Source organism: Sebastes umbrosus, chromosome 1, assembly GCF_015220745.1.
Source record: "Sebastes umbrosus isolate fSebUmb1 chromosome 1, fSebUmb1.pri, whole genome shotgun sequence".
NCBI lineage: Eukaryota > Metazoa > Chordata > Actinopteri > Perciformes > Sebastidae > Sebastes > Sebastes umbrosus.
The window spans coordinates 40,169,804-40,184,222 of NC_051269.1; the positions used below are offsets into that span (position 1 = coordinate 40,169,804).

General features: G+C 36.2%; 1 protein-coding gene and 1 long non-coding RNA gene across 4 annotated transcripts in view; both read right to left on the reverse strand.

The window, feature by feature from the left end:
- Positions 1-1,803: 1,803 nt before the first annotated feature.
- LOC119503140 lies at positions 1,804-9,867 on the reverse strand. Of its 2 annotated transcripts, XR_005210273.1 has the most exons (5): positions 9,809-9,867; positions 9,309-9,450; positions 6,116-6,205; positions 5,016-5,078; positions 1,804-2,255 (listed from the first exon to the last, which is right to left on the reverse strand). It is a non-coding gene; the product is annotated as an uncharacterized LOC119503140 (long non-coding RNA). The 2 variants fall into 2 exon arrangements; XR_005210253.1 differs by lacking the exon at positions 9,809-9,867 and having other exon boundaries at positions 9,309-9,501.
- A 999-nt stretch (positions 9,868-10,866) lies between these two features.
- Positions 10,867-14,419, reverse strand: part of LOC119488180 (band 4.1-like protein 1) — a 99,840-nt gene continuing 96,287 nt past the window's right edge. For both annotated transcript variants that reach the window (XM_037769594.1, XM_037769602.1), the window contains one exon: positions 10,867-13,908. In XM_037769594.1, coding sequence (XP_037625522.1) covers positions 13,903-13,908 — 6 coding nt within the window. In that variant the 3' untranslated portion in view covers positions 10,867-13,902. The remainder of the gene's footprint in view (positions 13,909-14,419) is intronic.

Genomic DNA, 14,419 nt, shown 5'->3' on the forward strand with positions numbered 1-14,419 from the left:
ATTACGACTTGTTTTCTCTTAAAGTTATGACTTTATTCTCATAATATTACGACTTTTTTTCTTGTAATATTATGACTTTATTCTCATAATATTATGACTTTATTCTGTAAATCTCAGATGTTTTTCCCTCAATGTGGCCCTAATACTCCGTCGTACATTTACACTTTGGCCCTCAGTGCATTAGACTTATATACTATATACTTGGACTTAAACTGTGTTACCTTCATCACAATGATCAAATGTTTTGCGGCTCCAGGCAGATTATTATTTATTTTTTTGCCTAAAATGGCTCTTTAGATAGTAAAGGTTGCTGACCCCTGAACTAACGTTAGCCTAGCTAGCTTGATGTCTGTAACTTTAGCTAAACTTGTTGTGTTTCTTCATAGAGTTTGGTTAGATTGAAAGACAGATGGACGGACAGTATGTGCATTTTTAATGAACCGACTTTGTATTTATTTTTTCTCAGTATCCAAGGAAGACGCCATGTAGTGTGTGTGTGAGGGCGTTAAGCTACAGGTGCATGAGGAGGTCAGACAGAAGCCCCACAGTCTGAGTGAAGACCAGCAGACCAGCAGACCACCAGCCCAGTCCGACCCGGAGACCACCATACTCTGCCTCTGATTGGCTTCCCATTTGACTCCAGGTAATATATGATGTTATGTTGGCACAGTTCATGTCATCACATTGTTTAAGAAACGTTGTACAAAAACAGTAAAGGTGGTGCAGTAAAGCAAAATGTGTAAAGTACTGAGGAGTAAAATGCATTTTTTCATGTTGGTATGTAACAAAGTAGGCAAAAGATTTTTTTTGTTTTTTTTTAAAGTTATTTTTTTTAAAAGTTTTTATTAGGGGTGTACATCTTTCCCTCTCAAGACGAAAATAAGTCAAAAAATGTCATGAACAAAAGTCAAAGAACATTATGTCGAAATAATAAAAAAGGAGTCATAGTATAGTATGTTCTTAAATTTGATGAAGAAAATCATAGTATAGTTTGTCCTTAAATTTGATGAAAAATGGTAACAGTATAGTATGTCGTTAATTTTGATGAAATTAAGTCATAGTATGGTATGTCAAAAAAAATTGGGAAAAAAGTCATAGTAGTAAGTCGAAAAGTCATAGTATAGTTTGTCGAAAAATTTCCTGAAAAAAATCATAGTATAGTATGTCGTTAAATTTGATGAAAAAAAGTCATAGTATAGTTTGTCGAAAAATTTCAGGAAAAAAGTCGTATCGAATTTCGAAAAATTTCTTGAAAGGAAAGTCAAAGTATAGCATGTCGTTAATTTTGATGAAATTAAGTCATAGTATAGTATGTCGAAAAATGTTGTGAAAAAAGTCATGTAGTATGAAGAAAAAATTTTGTGAAATTAAATCATAGTATAGTATGTCGAACAATTTCAGGAAAAAAAGTCATAGTATAGTATGTCAAAAAAATTTTGTTAAAAAAAAGTCATATATGTCAAAAGATTTCATGAACAAAAGTCAAAGAACATTATGTCGAAATAATAAGAAAAAAGTCATAGTATAGTATGTCGAAAAATTATCAAAAAGTCATACTATATCAAAATAATATAAAAAAGTCAGTGTGTCATGTCGAAAAAATCTAAAAAGTCATAGTATAGTAGGTCAAAAAATTTAAATGTAGTCATAGAATAGTAGGTCGAAAAAATAAAAAAATTAATTTTATAGTATGTCGAAAAATTTCATGAACAAAAGTCATAGTACCGTTACATCCCCTTATTGAATCTAGGGAAAAAACAGAGACCATAACACGACAACCAAAGAATTTGAAGGAATCAGTAATAGATTTAAATAGATTTATTTTCACCTCATAGTTACTTGCAAACATAAAGATTCTCAAAATGTGGCAGAGGACGAAATTGTGCCAAACACATAGAAATCAATATAACAAAACTAGACTTGATTAATTTCAATCTCTGAAAGCAAAATGCCATCTAGCTCATCTAAAAGAACTTCATCAAAATGAATACAAAGGTAATAAGAAACCAATAATCCTAAAGGTGAGCAGCATATATGAAAAATGTAAAGGGTACCCCAACTCCACTTACCTTCCTCAACCTCCCGCCACATAACCATTTTTATATTATTCTTAACAAGTTTTCAAAACAGTGCATAACAGCTCAGGCAGACAGAATAAAAAAAAGCGTGAACTCTTCTGGCGTGCTCTGTTTATCGAGGTCCCTGACTGATGATTGGCCAGCTTTAAGTCTGAGGAAACCAATCCTTGTTAGCACCTGGAAAGAAGGGAGAAAGAAAAACAGGTTGGAAGAAAAGAAAAAATGTCATGAAAAGGCTGCAGTATAGCATGTCAAAAAAATAAAGTCATAGTATATTATGTTAAAAATAAAATAGTCATAGTGTAGTATGTCGATTAAATAAGAAATCTAAATTATAGAATATTGAAAAAGTAAATAAAAAGTCATAGTGTAGCATGTCCTTGGGTGTCCAGAAAGGCGCCACTAAATAAAATGTATTATTATTATGTCGAAAAAATAAGATTCATATTGTAGTATATCGGAAAAAAAGTCATAGTAAAATATTTTGAAAAAAGTCATAGTATAGTATGTCCAAAAAAGTTATAGTAAGGACAAAAAATAAGTCATAGTATATTACATTGAAAAAATAAGAAATTCTTATTATTAATTATATATATGTCCAAAGAATTTAAAAAGTCAGTCGTATGTCGAAGGATTTCGTGATTAAAAAAGGCATAGTATATTATGTTGAAAAATTGTGGGGAAAAAATCCTAGTATAGTATATCGAAAAATTTCAGGAAAAAGTCCTAGTATATAATGTCGAAAGATTTTGTAAAAAAAAACTCAGTATGTTGAAAAATAGAAAAGTCATAGTATAGAATGTTGAAAAAGTAAATAAAGTTATAGTGTAGCATGCTGAAAAAATAAAAAAGCCATGGGATACTTAAAAATATATAGTATAGTATGTTGAAAGATAAAGTCGGTATATTATGCTTGTAAGTTGCCTACCTTTGTTTCTCAAGCTTGTAAAAGACGTCAGGATGGTTCATCTGTTTTATATTCTGTGTAATTTATGTTACTAGTCTGGATTCTGTCTCTTTCTTTATTTTCTAAATAATGGTGTTGTAATCCTGTTTAGGTTAGACATATTTATGCATGACAATAATAAAAATGTAATCAATGAATTTTTATGACTTTGTATTCATACTGTACTATTCTAAGTTTCCTCAACATACTTGAATTTTATAACCTTTTTACTAAAGATGCAACGATACTGATTCAAATAGCTGGATTGGGTATCGGTGACAATGGGGCTGATCTATTTGATTCAAGTCTACGTTTATATAATATATACATTATATACTGGAATTTGAATTCCTGTTTAAGTGTTTTATTTTTGTATTTTAGTTCCTCTTGATTTTTAAGATTTTTTATCAAGTTGCTGGTATAAATTTTATTGTTTTAATAATAAATTAAAATTCAATAAATGTATATCTATGTATGTATTTGTTACATTTTGTTTTACAAAGTTAGGAAAGCAATGGTTAAGTCAAGCCTAATGTTTCCTTACACATAAAAGAATGATCCTAGTCACTTCCACACAGTGAGGCATAGAGCTCATTAATTATACACTGGTATTGGTTCTCGGTATCGCTATCGGGACTGAAGAAGTCGGACCAGTGCATCCCTACTTTTTATATACTATACGGTCTTTTTATGACTTTATTATGAAATTTATTGACATACTATACAATTACTTTTTGTGATTTTGTTTACATACTATAACTTTTTCAAAACACTATACTATAACTTTTTTAGACATACTATGACTTTAGTTACATGCTATAATATGACTTTTTCATGACTTTTTGACATACTATACTTAAATTAAATGTTTGAAGTCCAGAATTGTTTCGGTGCACTGACGATGAAAGAATGGAATGGCTATTTAATTGTAATGCTTATAATTTGAAAACCTTTGTTTCTCGAGGTTGGAAAAAAATGTCAAGATGGTTTATTATTATTTGTAATTCATATTACTACTCTGGATTCTGTCTTTTTCTTTATTTTCTAAATAATGGTGTCTTGTAAGCATGTTTTGGCTGTGCATATTATTTTTTGCATGATACAATAATAAAAATCTAATCAAATCAAAACTATGGCTTTGTTATGAATTTTTTCGACACTGTAAATTATTATCTTGTATAAATAATATACTATGGCTCTCTATTTACTATACTTTGAGTTTTTCTGACTTTTTTACATACTGTAATTCCTTTTATGAGTTTCTAAACATACTATGATTTTTTTTACAACCTTTAAATACTTTTATAATTATTATACTATAAAAATGAATATGAAAATACTAAGTCTTTTGCCATAGTATAGTATGCTTTTTAAAAACTTCCTTTCAAATCCTATACAATGATTTTTTTGACATACTATACTATGTCTTTATTACTTTTTTTCGACATAATATTCTAAGAATTTCTTATGACGTCATCTGACATACTATATAATTTTTTTTAAGACATTCTGTATGACCTTTTGGTTGTTAGATATGATTATGACAAGAAATGTATAGTTGTCAACTACAGTTGAGGAGCTAACAGTGGAGGAAGTGACACCTATGATCAGAATAATCACTCTTATGACTCTCCCCGGACCCCTGGTTGAGAACAAATTTACTATATTATGACTATGACATATTTTAATATATATATATAATGAATATAATATTTCATACTTGTTTTATGGCATACTACACTATCACGTTTTTATGGGATACTATATGATACATTTTTTATGGCATACTATACTATGATCTTTTTATGGCATACTATACTATGATCTTTTTTATGACTTTTTTGGCATACTATACTATGACAGAGATGTAAAAAAAAAAAAAAAACTTTACAGACACAATCATTTGAATAAAAAAATCATGTCATTTCAGTCGTGTTGCAGTTACCTACTGTGTACAGACGGTAGTGTTTTCTAGGTCCACCTCTCTTCACCTTGATGTCCTTGTCTCCATCCAGTCTGCTGCTCCTCCCCCACCAACACCTCGTGTCTTTTCTCTGAGAACCAACAAAGATGACAAATTAGCTCCTTAAATGGGCTGTAATGTCAGCTTCAGGTATTCTGAAGTTCTGGACATCAGAGATAATGATATCCTCGGGGAGTGTAAATTAGGATTATTTTTTCACTGATTAACCTAACAATAATTTTTTCCGATAAATCAATTAATCTAAAGACGAATCTAACAATTATTCTAAAGGTTATTCTATAAATTCTTGAAAACATAATTCATTTAGCCCAAATAATTATCAAAAATGAATTAATATTTCCATATTTTATTCAATCATCTTCCCTTAAAAATAAACGAATGTTAATAGACCCTATTTGTCAGATTCCTGATCAGAAAAATACTGGACCTCAAATTCAAAAGGATTAATGTGACAGATTAATGTAATCACTGTATGTCACAACAACCCTTTCCCTGAACTGGAGAATCAGTATTTTTACTTCAGTACTTGACTTAAAACTTAAAATGGTTATGATATGGATTGATTTCAGCACTGGAGTAATATGCAGTTAAAAAAGAACAACGGGCATTTTTTAAATATTGATATTATTCTGGAGGCTATATAACCTGATGGAAAAAATACTGCAACTTGCTCATGCATATTGCGAGGGCACGCTGGGAAACCACAAGGTGGCAGAGTCATCAAGGTAAACAGCAACTGCCTGTTTGAGTGTAGAATTTCAACAACATTTGCAATATAAAACATGTTGTCACTTTCTGAATCAATTTTATGTCAACAATAAACATTTATAAAACAGAGAAACTGTCATACCTTTCTGAGTTCTTCCCTTTTCCAGTAGTTATAGTTTATATAAGTGCTGTCCATTGGAACGGAGCAAACTACTGGAACCGGCTCAACAAAAGTCTAGTACTGTATTTATGGAATTAGCTGTAGCTAACGTTATTTTACTATCTAACTATCTAGTTACCAATATGCAGTGCCTTTCACTAGCATAGAAGTTCATAACGAAGCAATATTCAATAACATTAAACTCAACGCAGCTGGCAATGAGAAAAACAATATCCTACTTCAGACCTTCAGCACAGAGAAGGTGTTGTCTCAGTTGGTCTGTCTAACGTTCCTCTTCTTCCCAGATGTCGTCCATTGAGGCTGCATATCTACAAGTGTGTGACAAATAAAAGCATAAAAGTAAATAACATGATTATGCATTACAGTGTTGAGGTTATACATATGGTGCCTTCAAATGAAACTAGTGAGCTTGTGTTGACAACATGGGAAGTCGTGTACACAATATGCTTGGCGTTTAATGTGTTAAGTTGTGAGAACAACACTGCTAAGTAACGGCAATATTATTGTTACTGTTGGTGTCTAGAAGCCACAGAGGGTAACAATTTAGCAAGCTAGCAAGCGGGTAACATAATGCAGGAAATGCAAAGGCAAAAAAAAATGAAAAGATGAGGCCGTTGGAAATATCAACATTTTCCTCAGACATATTATACAATAACGAAGAATTATAATATATGACTAAAATTACAATATATTCACTTATTATGTACCGAAAAAAGGACTTTCATGTCCTCCGCCATTTCTGACAACGTCTACAAACACGTCACAACTACTGAACTCTGATCTTTCAGAAACTTTCCACCTATGAGGTTGTGAATACGACATGAGGGGGGCGTTCATATGGACTCTTCTGGTAAACACAGTAAACACGACCCCATTTGAAGGCACCAATACACTCATTATTACAAAAGACGGCCAGGCGGACCAAAAGTAGAAAGAATGGTTCACACCTCAGAGGATTTTAAAACCAACATGAAGTGTCTTAGTATGAAGTCAGTCTTGCCTGAGATATAAATAAAGGTATGGAAGTCGGAATGGTGTTTTTTTATCTTATTCTGTTTTTATTTTTCTTTATTTATTATAATTATTATCTTATAAATTGTAGGAAATATATAGAGAATAAATGGAGAGTATGGAAATGAGAATAACTTAAAACTAAAAAAGATTTCAAAAATCTGTATAAAATCTTTAAAGGTGGTAACAGTATGTATTATAATGGAGGTTGGAGTGTCTAGTTCAAACATTGTCAGATGAGAGTTAAAATTTGACTTTTGATGGATCTCAAAAAGTATAAAAGCGATAAAAACGGTTTATTTCTGCATTCTTTGTTAAATATTAACATGAAAAATGTATTTTACTCCTCAGTACTTTACACATTTTGCTTTACTGCACCACCTTTACAGTTTTTTTACAAAGTTTCTTAAAGGGACTATTTGTAACTTTGTACGCGCATAAATGTAGCGGGTCGTCACACATGCGCACTCGCATATGTGCGTTCGCGTGTAGCCGCTGTACCCTCCTCCTCTGCCTGCTCGCCTTCACTCAGACAGCTCAGCTCGCTCCACCTCTAGATGTGAACGCGCGCTCACTCCACACTGCAGAAGAGTTAGTTTAGCTCTGAGAATATCTAGTGAATGCACAGTGGACGTTTGTGCAGAAATAAATGCTGCAGCTCCTCCAGACCAACAGAGGTTTTCCGTGTCTTGTGAAGTGACGGAGCTCTACAGAGATTTACGTTGTCTTCTCGTTACCGACCGGGTGCCGGTGTCTCCTCTGCTCTCTCCGGCTGCGGGCGGAGAGAGCAGGGAGACACGCTGGAGAGCCCCACTGCCTCAGCCTGCACTTAGGCAGGAAAAGCCAACACTAGGATCAGATCTAAATCATGTTCATGGAGAGACCTTCGTCTGGTCAGCTAACATTACTGCCAAGCAGCTGAAATATAGAGTGATATTGAGGTTTTAGCTGACGTGTGTCGCCTCACTGTTTTGAGTGATGCTCGTTCAGGTATATGTAGAGCGAGCAAGCGCGAGCCCAACGCTGACTTTCGTTGATTTCACGGCCACAGGTGTCGCTGTTAAGAAGCATTTCTGAAAGTTACAAATAGTCCCTTTAACCAATGTGATGACCTGGGGTCTCATTTATAAAACAGTGCGTAGGATCCATACTAAAAATGTACGTGCGCACAAAAGCCGGAAATGGCGTGCGCCAAAAAAAAATCCGACTTGTAAAACCGTGCGTACGCACATCTGCACGCAATGTTCCCTTTATAAATCACAATCCACCTGGAAATGTGCACACGTGGATCCGCCTCATATTCCGCCCTCTACACGCCCAAATTCAACCATAAATGGTCGATGCAAAGCACCTCATGAATGTTTCTGCATGTGAATGAGCCTGTTGTTGATCAGTGGGTCTTTACGGTGAATCACGGCAACTACCGAGAGGAAGACAGAGAAAAGGAGTTTTTCTGACACACAGATCGAGGTGCTTGTAGGTGAGGAGGTCTCTGAACACGTTTTCCCTCCTGATTCTGTCATTCACGTCTTGTAGTCCTCAGTGCCGGTATAATCCACCAGCACCATGCAGCATGTTACCAGTGCCACTGCTGTGTTTAAATCTTTACAGGAGTCAGCCCCCATCCATTCACAACTTGCTAAAATGATCAAGACAATCAGTAATATCCCCCTGCCCCTATGCTGGATATCGTTAGAAAAAGGAAGTTAGACAGGAGAACACTATTTATTATTTATTTATTTATTTAAGTTTTTATGGCAAACTTGTCCTGCATTAGGATTAGGACTGACAATGATAATGAGGATATGGAGAGTACCGATTTTGTGAGAGCTGTCACTGGTTTTATTTCCCCACTTTGTTTATTTACACTCTCCATACTGGTGGAGATGTGCCTGGTGGAGGTGACTGGAGGAAGCAGATGTGTGTGGCGCACTGTAGACAGTCTGATAGTTGCATATAGCTGTTTTCATTTTGTCTATGTATACTGTATCTGTCCCTATCAAATAAACCATAAATAAATGAATAAGTCATGTCATGTTTACTGCAGCGATTTATCAGACAACAACTTTATGAAAACTAATATGGTACTTGGTGATATATGCTGTACTATTAGAAAATATTATTAAAACTATTGGCGCTACAGCTGACTGCAAGTGTCGGTAGTCCGACCCTCTCCTCTGAGCTCTGGTGATGGAGGGACCGTGATGGTGACACAGCGCTGATGAGATATTGAGCTGAATTTGATTTGAGTTGGCTGATATATTTTACATTTGTAAGGTGCTTATGGAATAGTTATGGCTCACTAGCACAAAGAACACTGCTGTTTTGAATGTTTATGATAAAGTGGATATAAGTATGAAGTAAACCCCTGAACTGTGCCAACATAACATCAGATATTACCTGGAGTAAAATGGGAAGCCAGTCAGAGTAGAGCTGGTGGTGAGCTGGTCTTCACTCAGACTGTGGGGCTTCTGTCTGACCTCCTCATGCACCTGTAGCTTAACGCCCTCACACACACACTACATGGCGTCTTCCTTGGATACTGAGAAAAAATAAATACAAAGTCGGTTCATTAAAAATGCACATACTGTCCGTCCATCTGTCTTTCAATCTAGCCAAACTCTATGAAGAAATACAACAAGTTTAGCTAAAGTTACAGACATCAAGCTAGCTAGGCTACATGCTAGGCTACATGCTAGGCTACATGCTAAGCTAACGTTAGTTGACGTAACTTCATATGAACAACTTGAATCTTTCTCCCGTTTGTTGGTGGGTGCTGGTGAAAGTACATCGTCAGTTATTGATATGTATCCGTGGTAAAGCTCGCAAACAAACAGCCACCAACGCTGGAAACTGATCATGACCGACGCCGACCAGACGTTACAGGTGAAGCCGCTCACAGTGATTATATTTGGGGGAAGAGGCTGGAATGCTCGCCCCCCTGGCTCCGTGATTGGATATGCAAATGATATGTAAATTAGATGTTAATCTGAGCGTCCCCATTGGCTACACAGGCGGAAGTGTCCAAATAAGGTCAAAAACAACTTGTACTCGTAGATACAGTTGTTACAGAGTTTTGTGTGAACTTTTTTTTCACCCACAAAAAGATATGTGTAACTGCAAACCTTTTTTATAACTGCAAACCTTTTTGTAAACTAAAACCTTTTTTTTGTAACTGTAAATCTTTGTGCAAATCTTCTTTATGCACTCAAACATTGGATATTATTTGTGCAAAATTTTCATTTGTTCAAAAAATGTCATGCACAGCTGCAGATCACCTTTCGGATTCAAAAATGTAATACATTTTTCAGATATTTTTCACACATTCACACATTTGAATTAATTTGTACAGAATATGTTTACATATTCACACATTTGAATGTATTCAGATGTGTGAATGATATGGCAATGACATTATATAACTGTTTTCATAGGCTTGGTATACTCCTATTGAGTAGTAAATTGAAATAAAATGTGAAATGCTACTCTAAGAGGAAAAAAATGGTCAAATTAGTAAATCTTCTGTATACTTTTTAGTCAGAAAATTCAATTAATAACGTATAAATGCTGGAAATGCATGGTATTTTTTATAAATGTGTGAGTCAAGTCCATTTATATGTGGATTGAAGTGAAGCAGAATAATAAAAATACACTAGATGGCACTGACAGCACACAAATAGTTTTTTAAAATCTGCACCCCAGTTTTATGTCCTGATTAGGCCACAGGATGGCAGTGCAAAACAAGGTAGTTTTCCTTTTGTTTCACTACAATAATAATACCATCCATTCCTCTTATATTACAAAAACAACAATTTATTACATATGATGAATTATTGATGTATGAAAGCCATATAATTAAGTAGAAAAAAGAATACATTTCCCCACATTTCACTTCTTCATTATAGTAGCTAGTCAAAGTGAAATCCCTCTCCCCTCTTTTTTGGAATCAGAGACGGTGTTTGAATCATACTGAGACATTTATTTATGCATGTATGTTTTCCATTTAGACTGAATGCAAATACAGCAAATACACACCACCAAGCACTAGGGGGATGTAGAGCAAAAGGCAGTGGAGAATTGAAGGTAGAGGCTAAACAGCGGAGCAGTTTGATGCTCTTCACAGAAAAAAAAAAAGAAGCTCATATCCATAATCTGAACTATGCTGGTTTTCTACGTTAATGGGGCTAATAAATGCTTTCATCTCGCTGAGGACTTAATAGACCAGATTCAGAGAGACTTCTTCATCACTACGCTCAATGTCACATTCTTTACAAGACAGTAATTCACTTTCAAGACAGCTTCCCCTCACCTTGGACTGAGGAGAGGTCGTTTCTACATCTGGTGATTAACAGCACTTTCAGCGGAGCACTGATAACTGTGGCTCCAGCTCCCATAACTCCAAACATAAGGCACCCATTCATGCAACACTTCTAGTGCACTGCTGTCCTTCGGATTATACTTACTGCCTCATCCCCTTGAACCTAAAAACACATCCCTGCTCCTGTCTATTTCTACATAGTTTACAGGATAATACACAGAAGTATGAATATTTATATATATAAATACAGGCCCTCCATCCTTCAACTCGCCACCTCGCCCACAACGACTCTCCTGACGCCGTTTCTCTTTCATCAGTAGTGAATCCACAGCAAAGACAGGTCATTTTTACCAACAGTTTACAGTATGTGCTGCTATCATTGCAAGCAAGTGCCTTCACAACAGTCCAGTGTCAGATGACCAGAGGAAAAAAAACAAAAAACAGAGCAAAATAGAATATACAAATAATCAGTTTGGGGAATCTCATTTCCTCAGACACATCAACAGCAGGTCGACAGTTTCAAGTCAGGGGATGGGAGGATTAGACGACAAGCCATGGTCACAAGCTCCTTTTGAATATCACTAACTCTGTGTTATAGGTTTTGGTTACGCTTCGGTACACATGAGAGTTCACAGTTTTCTCCCTTTAAAGGACAGAGGATAAGAATAATAATGGCTGCTTATTGCAAATCTCACAAGCAGTGCGCTTCACTGCTCCGGTTAACAGTAGCACAAAGTTAACAATGACGGCAACACGGCTAACATGGGTCAGGCTCCATCAGAGGGATTCTCATGTATGATAAGTGATGCATAGTATATTATTAAAGGTCATCCAGGATATATGTTATGTGAGACAGCCAACAGGTTCTGTGGATAGACGGCGGCGCTTTATGTATGTCGCACTATGAGTCTCGGCTTTGTCTGTCAGGGGGATACGGGGAGGAAAAGCACAGGCCTCGCATTCACCACTCCTATAAATACAAACTCATACATCATAACTTAAAAGAGTTAATCCAACAGAAAACAAAAAAGTACCCATGTTAATCTTGTGGTCTGAAACGTTTCAGGCAGTGTTTTTGAACATGCAGGTATTATTAAAAACTGGAAAATATAAAAGTTGCTGTTTAAAGCCGCTATTATCTATATTTTTATACCACAAATGCTTTTAAATGTTGAATGAACAGCATACACAGACAGCCAGATATTACAGGCACAATAAAAGCGACCAAAGGCCAGGCTGTCCCCCAATTCACTGCATTTCTCTTCATTGCATCACGACTTAACTACCTTCTAGTTTCGGGTGAGATCTCTCTGATTAACTTTGTGAGATCTCCAGTGAGACGCAGCGTCGAGCAAAAAAAAAAAAGAGACAGGTTCCAGACTGAAACGTCCAAAAACACAAGAATAACACACAAACTGTGTTTCATGATGGAAGTCAGTAAAATCAGATGAAAACATATCAGCACATTTCTGAAACATATTAGATAAAACATTATTTATATTAAAATATCTCTAAAAATCCTATAACTGTGCCCAAAACGTGTGACCAGCGTTTCTTGCGAGTTGATGTCAAAAATGAAAACGGTAACGGTGAACGGGACGAGGACAGAGTTGTTTGTACGTTGGAGACTGGTACCAAAGCAGAGTCCCAGCTGTCCACTGAAGCGTTAAACATCTGTCCTTCTTCAGTGGACTCCATCAACATCACTATGTGTCCACTACTCATTGGCCCAGTGATTTCTCTGTAGGTGCTCAGTCCCATCATCTCAGAGCTTCTTATGGATTTCAAATGTTGTGTATTTATTTATTTTTTTCATTCCCTCTGCTATTTTTTTATTGAATCATGCAGATTATAATCATCTGATATTATACATATTTCATAAACAAGCAAACACTGGACATAAATTAGATCCTCTATAGATAAAAATGTAAAAAGCTAATAAGACAGCTGTTGATTATACTGAAGGTGTCACAGCCAGGAGGTGGCAACATCGAGCAAAAGGCCGCCTCTCGCCACTTGGCACCAACCTCCCCGCCACACCCCACCACCAGCATTGTCCCCATCCTCTCACTCAACCCTCCTCTGCTCTTATATCTCATTCATTTAATATGTGACGGATGTTACAATTGAAAGAAGTCATTTGTGAGGGAAGGGTATTGAGGCTGAGGGGAGTTTGGGGTTGAAAACTCATCAATTCAAATGACCCTCAAGGTTCAAAGGAGTCAGAATGTATTAGATTAAATAATATGCAAGTAAAGTTTCAGACAAATGACTCTTACGGTGGTGAATTCAAATAGCTGTGACCGGGCTTTACTTTCAATCTTGCCTCACTCCACTTGTTTAAACCAAGTGGTAAATCATCCATTACAAGACGTTTCCTGTTCCATGAGGAGGTGGAGGGCTGGTGAGGGCTGGGTTTGGGCCGGGATGGGGACGGGACAGGCGGGAGGCCGGGTCAGGTCAGAGGCCGAGTCACAGTAGGTTTGTCTGGAGGGACGGGAGTGGAGGTCTACTGCTTCATGGAACGCAGTCTGTTCTCGTGTCGGTGTTTACGCAGGCGGGGTAGAGAGAGTCCTCGTATCTGGGTGGTGGCGTACGTACTGCGGGGCGGGCCAGGAGACACACAGCTGGAGGATCCTCTCCTGTCCCCCCCGTCTCAGGAGCCACCATGGCCGATCAGGACTGCAATGAGACGACAACAATATAGAACAACCATCACACATGAACATGGATGGAAATTAGACGATGTGGGCACAAAAATGTAAAAGGCCCTCAACTACTCTACAGAGACAAGAAAGAGACACAAAACAACATTTGTGGTCTTTGTAGTCATTTTTCTTCTCTTTGTGGTTGTTTTTTGAGTCATTATATATCTCATTGTGGTCATTATGTGTCTCTTTGTAGTCTTTTTGCCTCTCATCGTATCAAGGTTATAATAGTTTAGAATTTTCAATTTGTTTTTATTTTATGTTAGTTTTGACTTTTTGATTTCATTTTAGTTTTCATAGAGCAAAACTAGTTTTAGTTTAGTTTCAGTTTGTCAGAATGGTTTAGTTTCAATTTTATAGTAGTTTTAGTTTGTTTTCGTTATGGCCCTGAGACACCAAGCCAACGGTCGGCCGTCGGACAGTTTGGGGCCGTTGGTGAGCGTCTGTCGCCCTAGTTTTCGTGGTGTGTCTCGCACCTCAGCTCT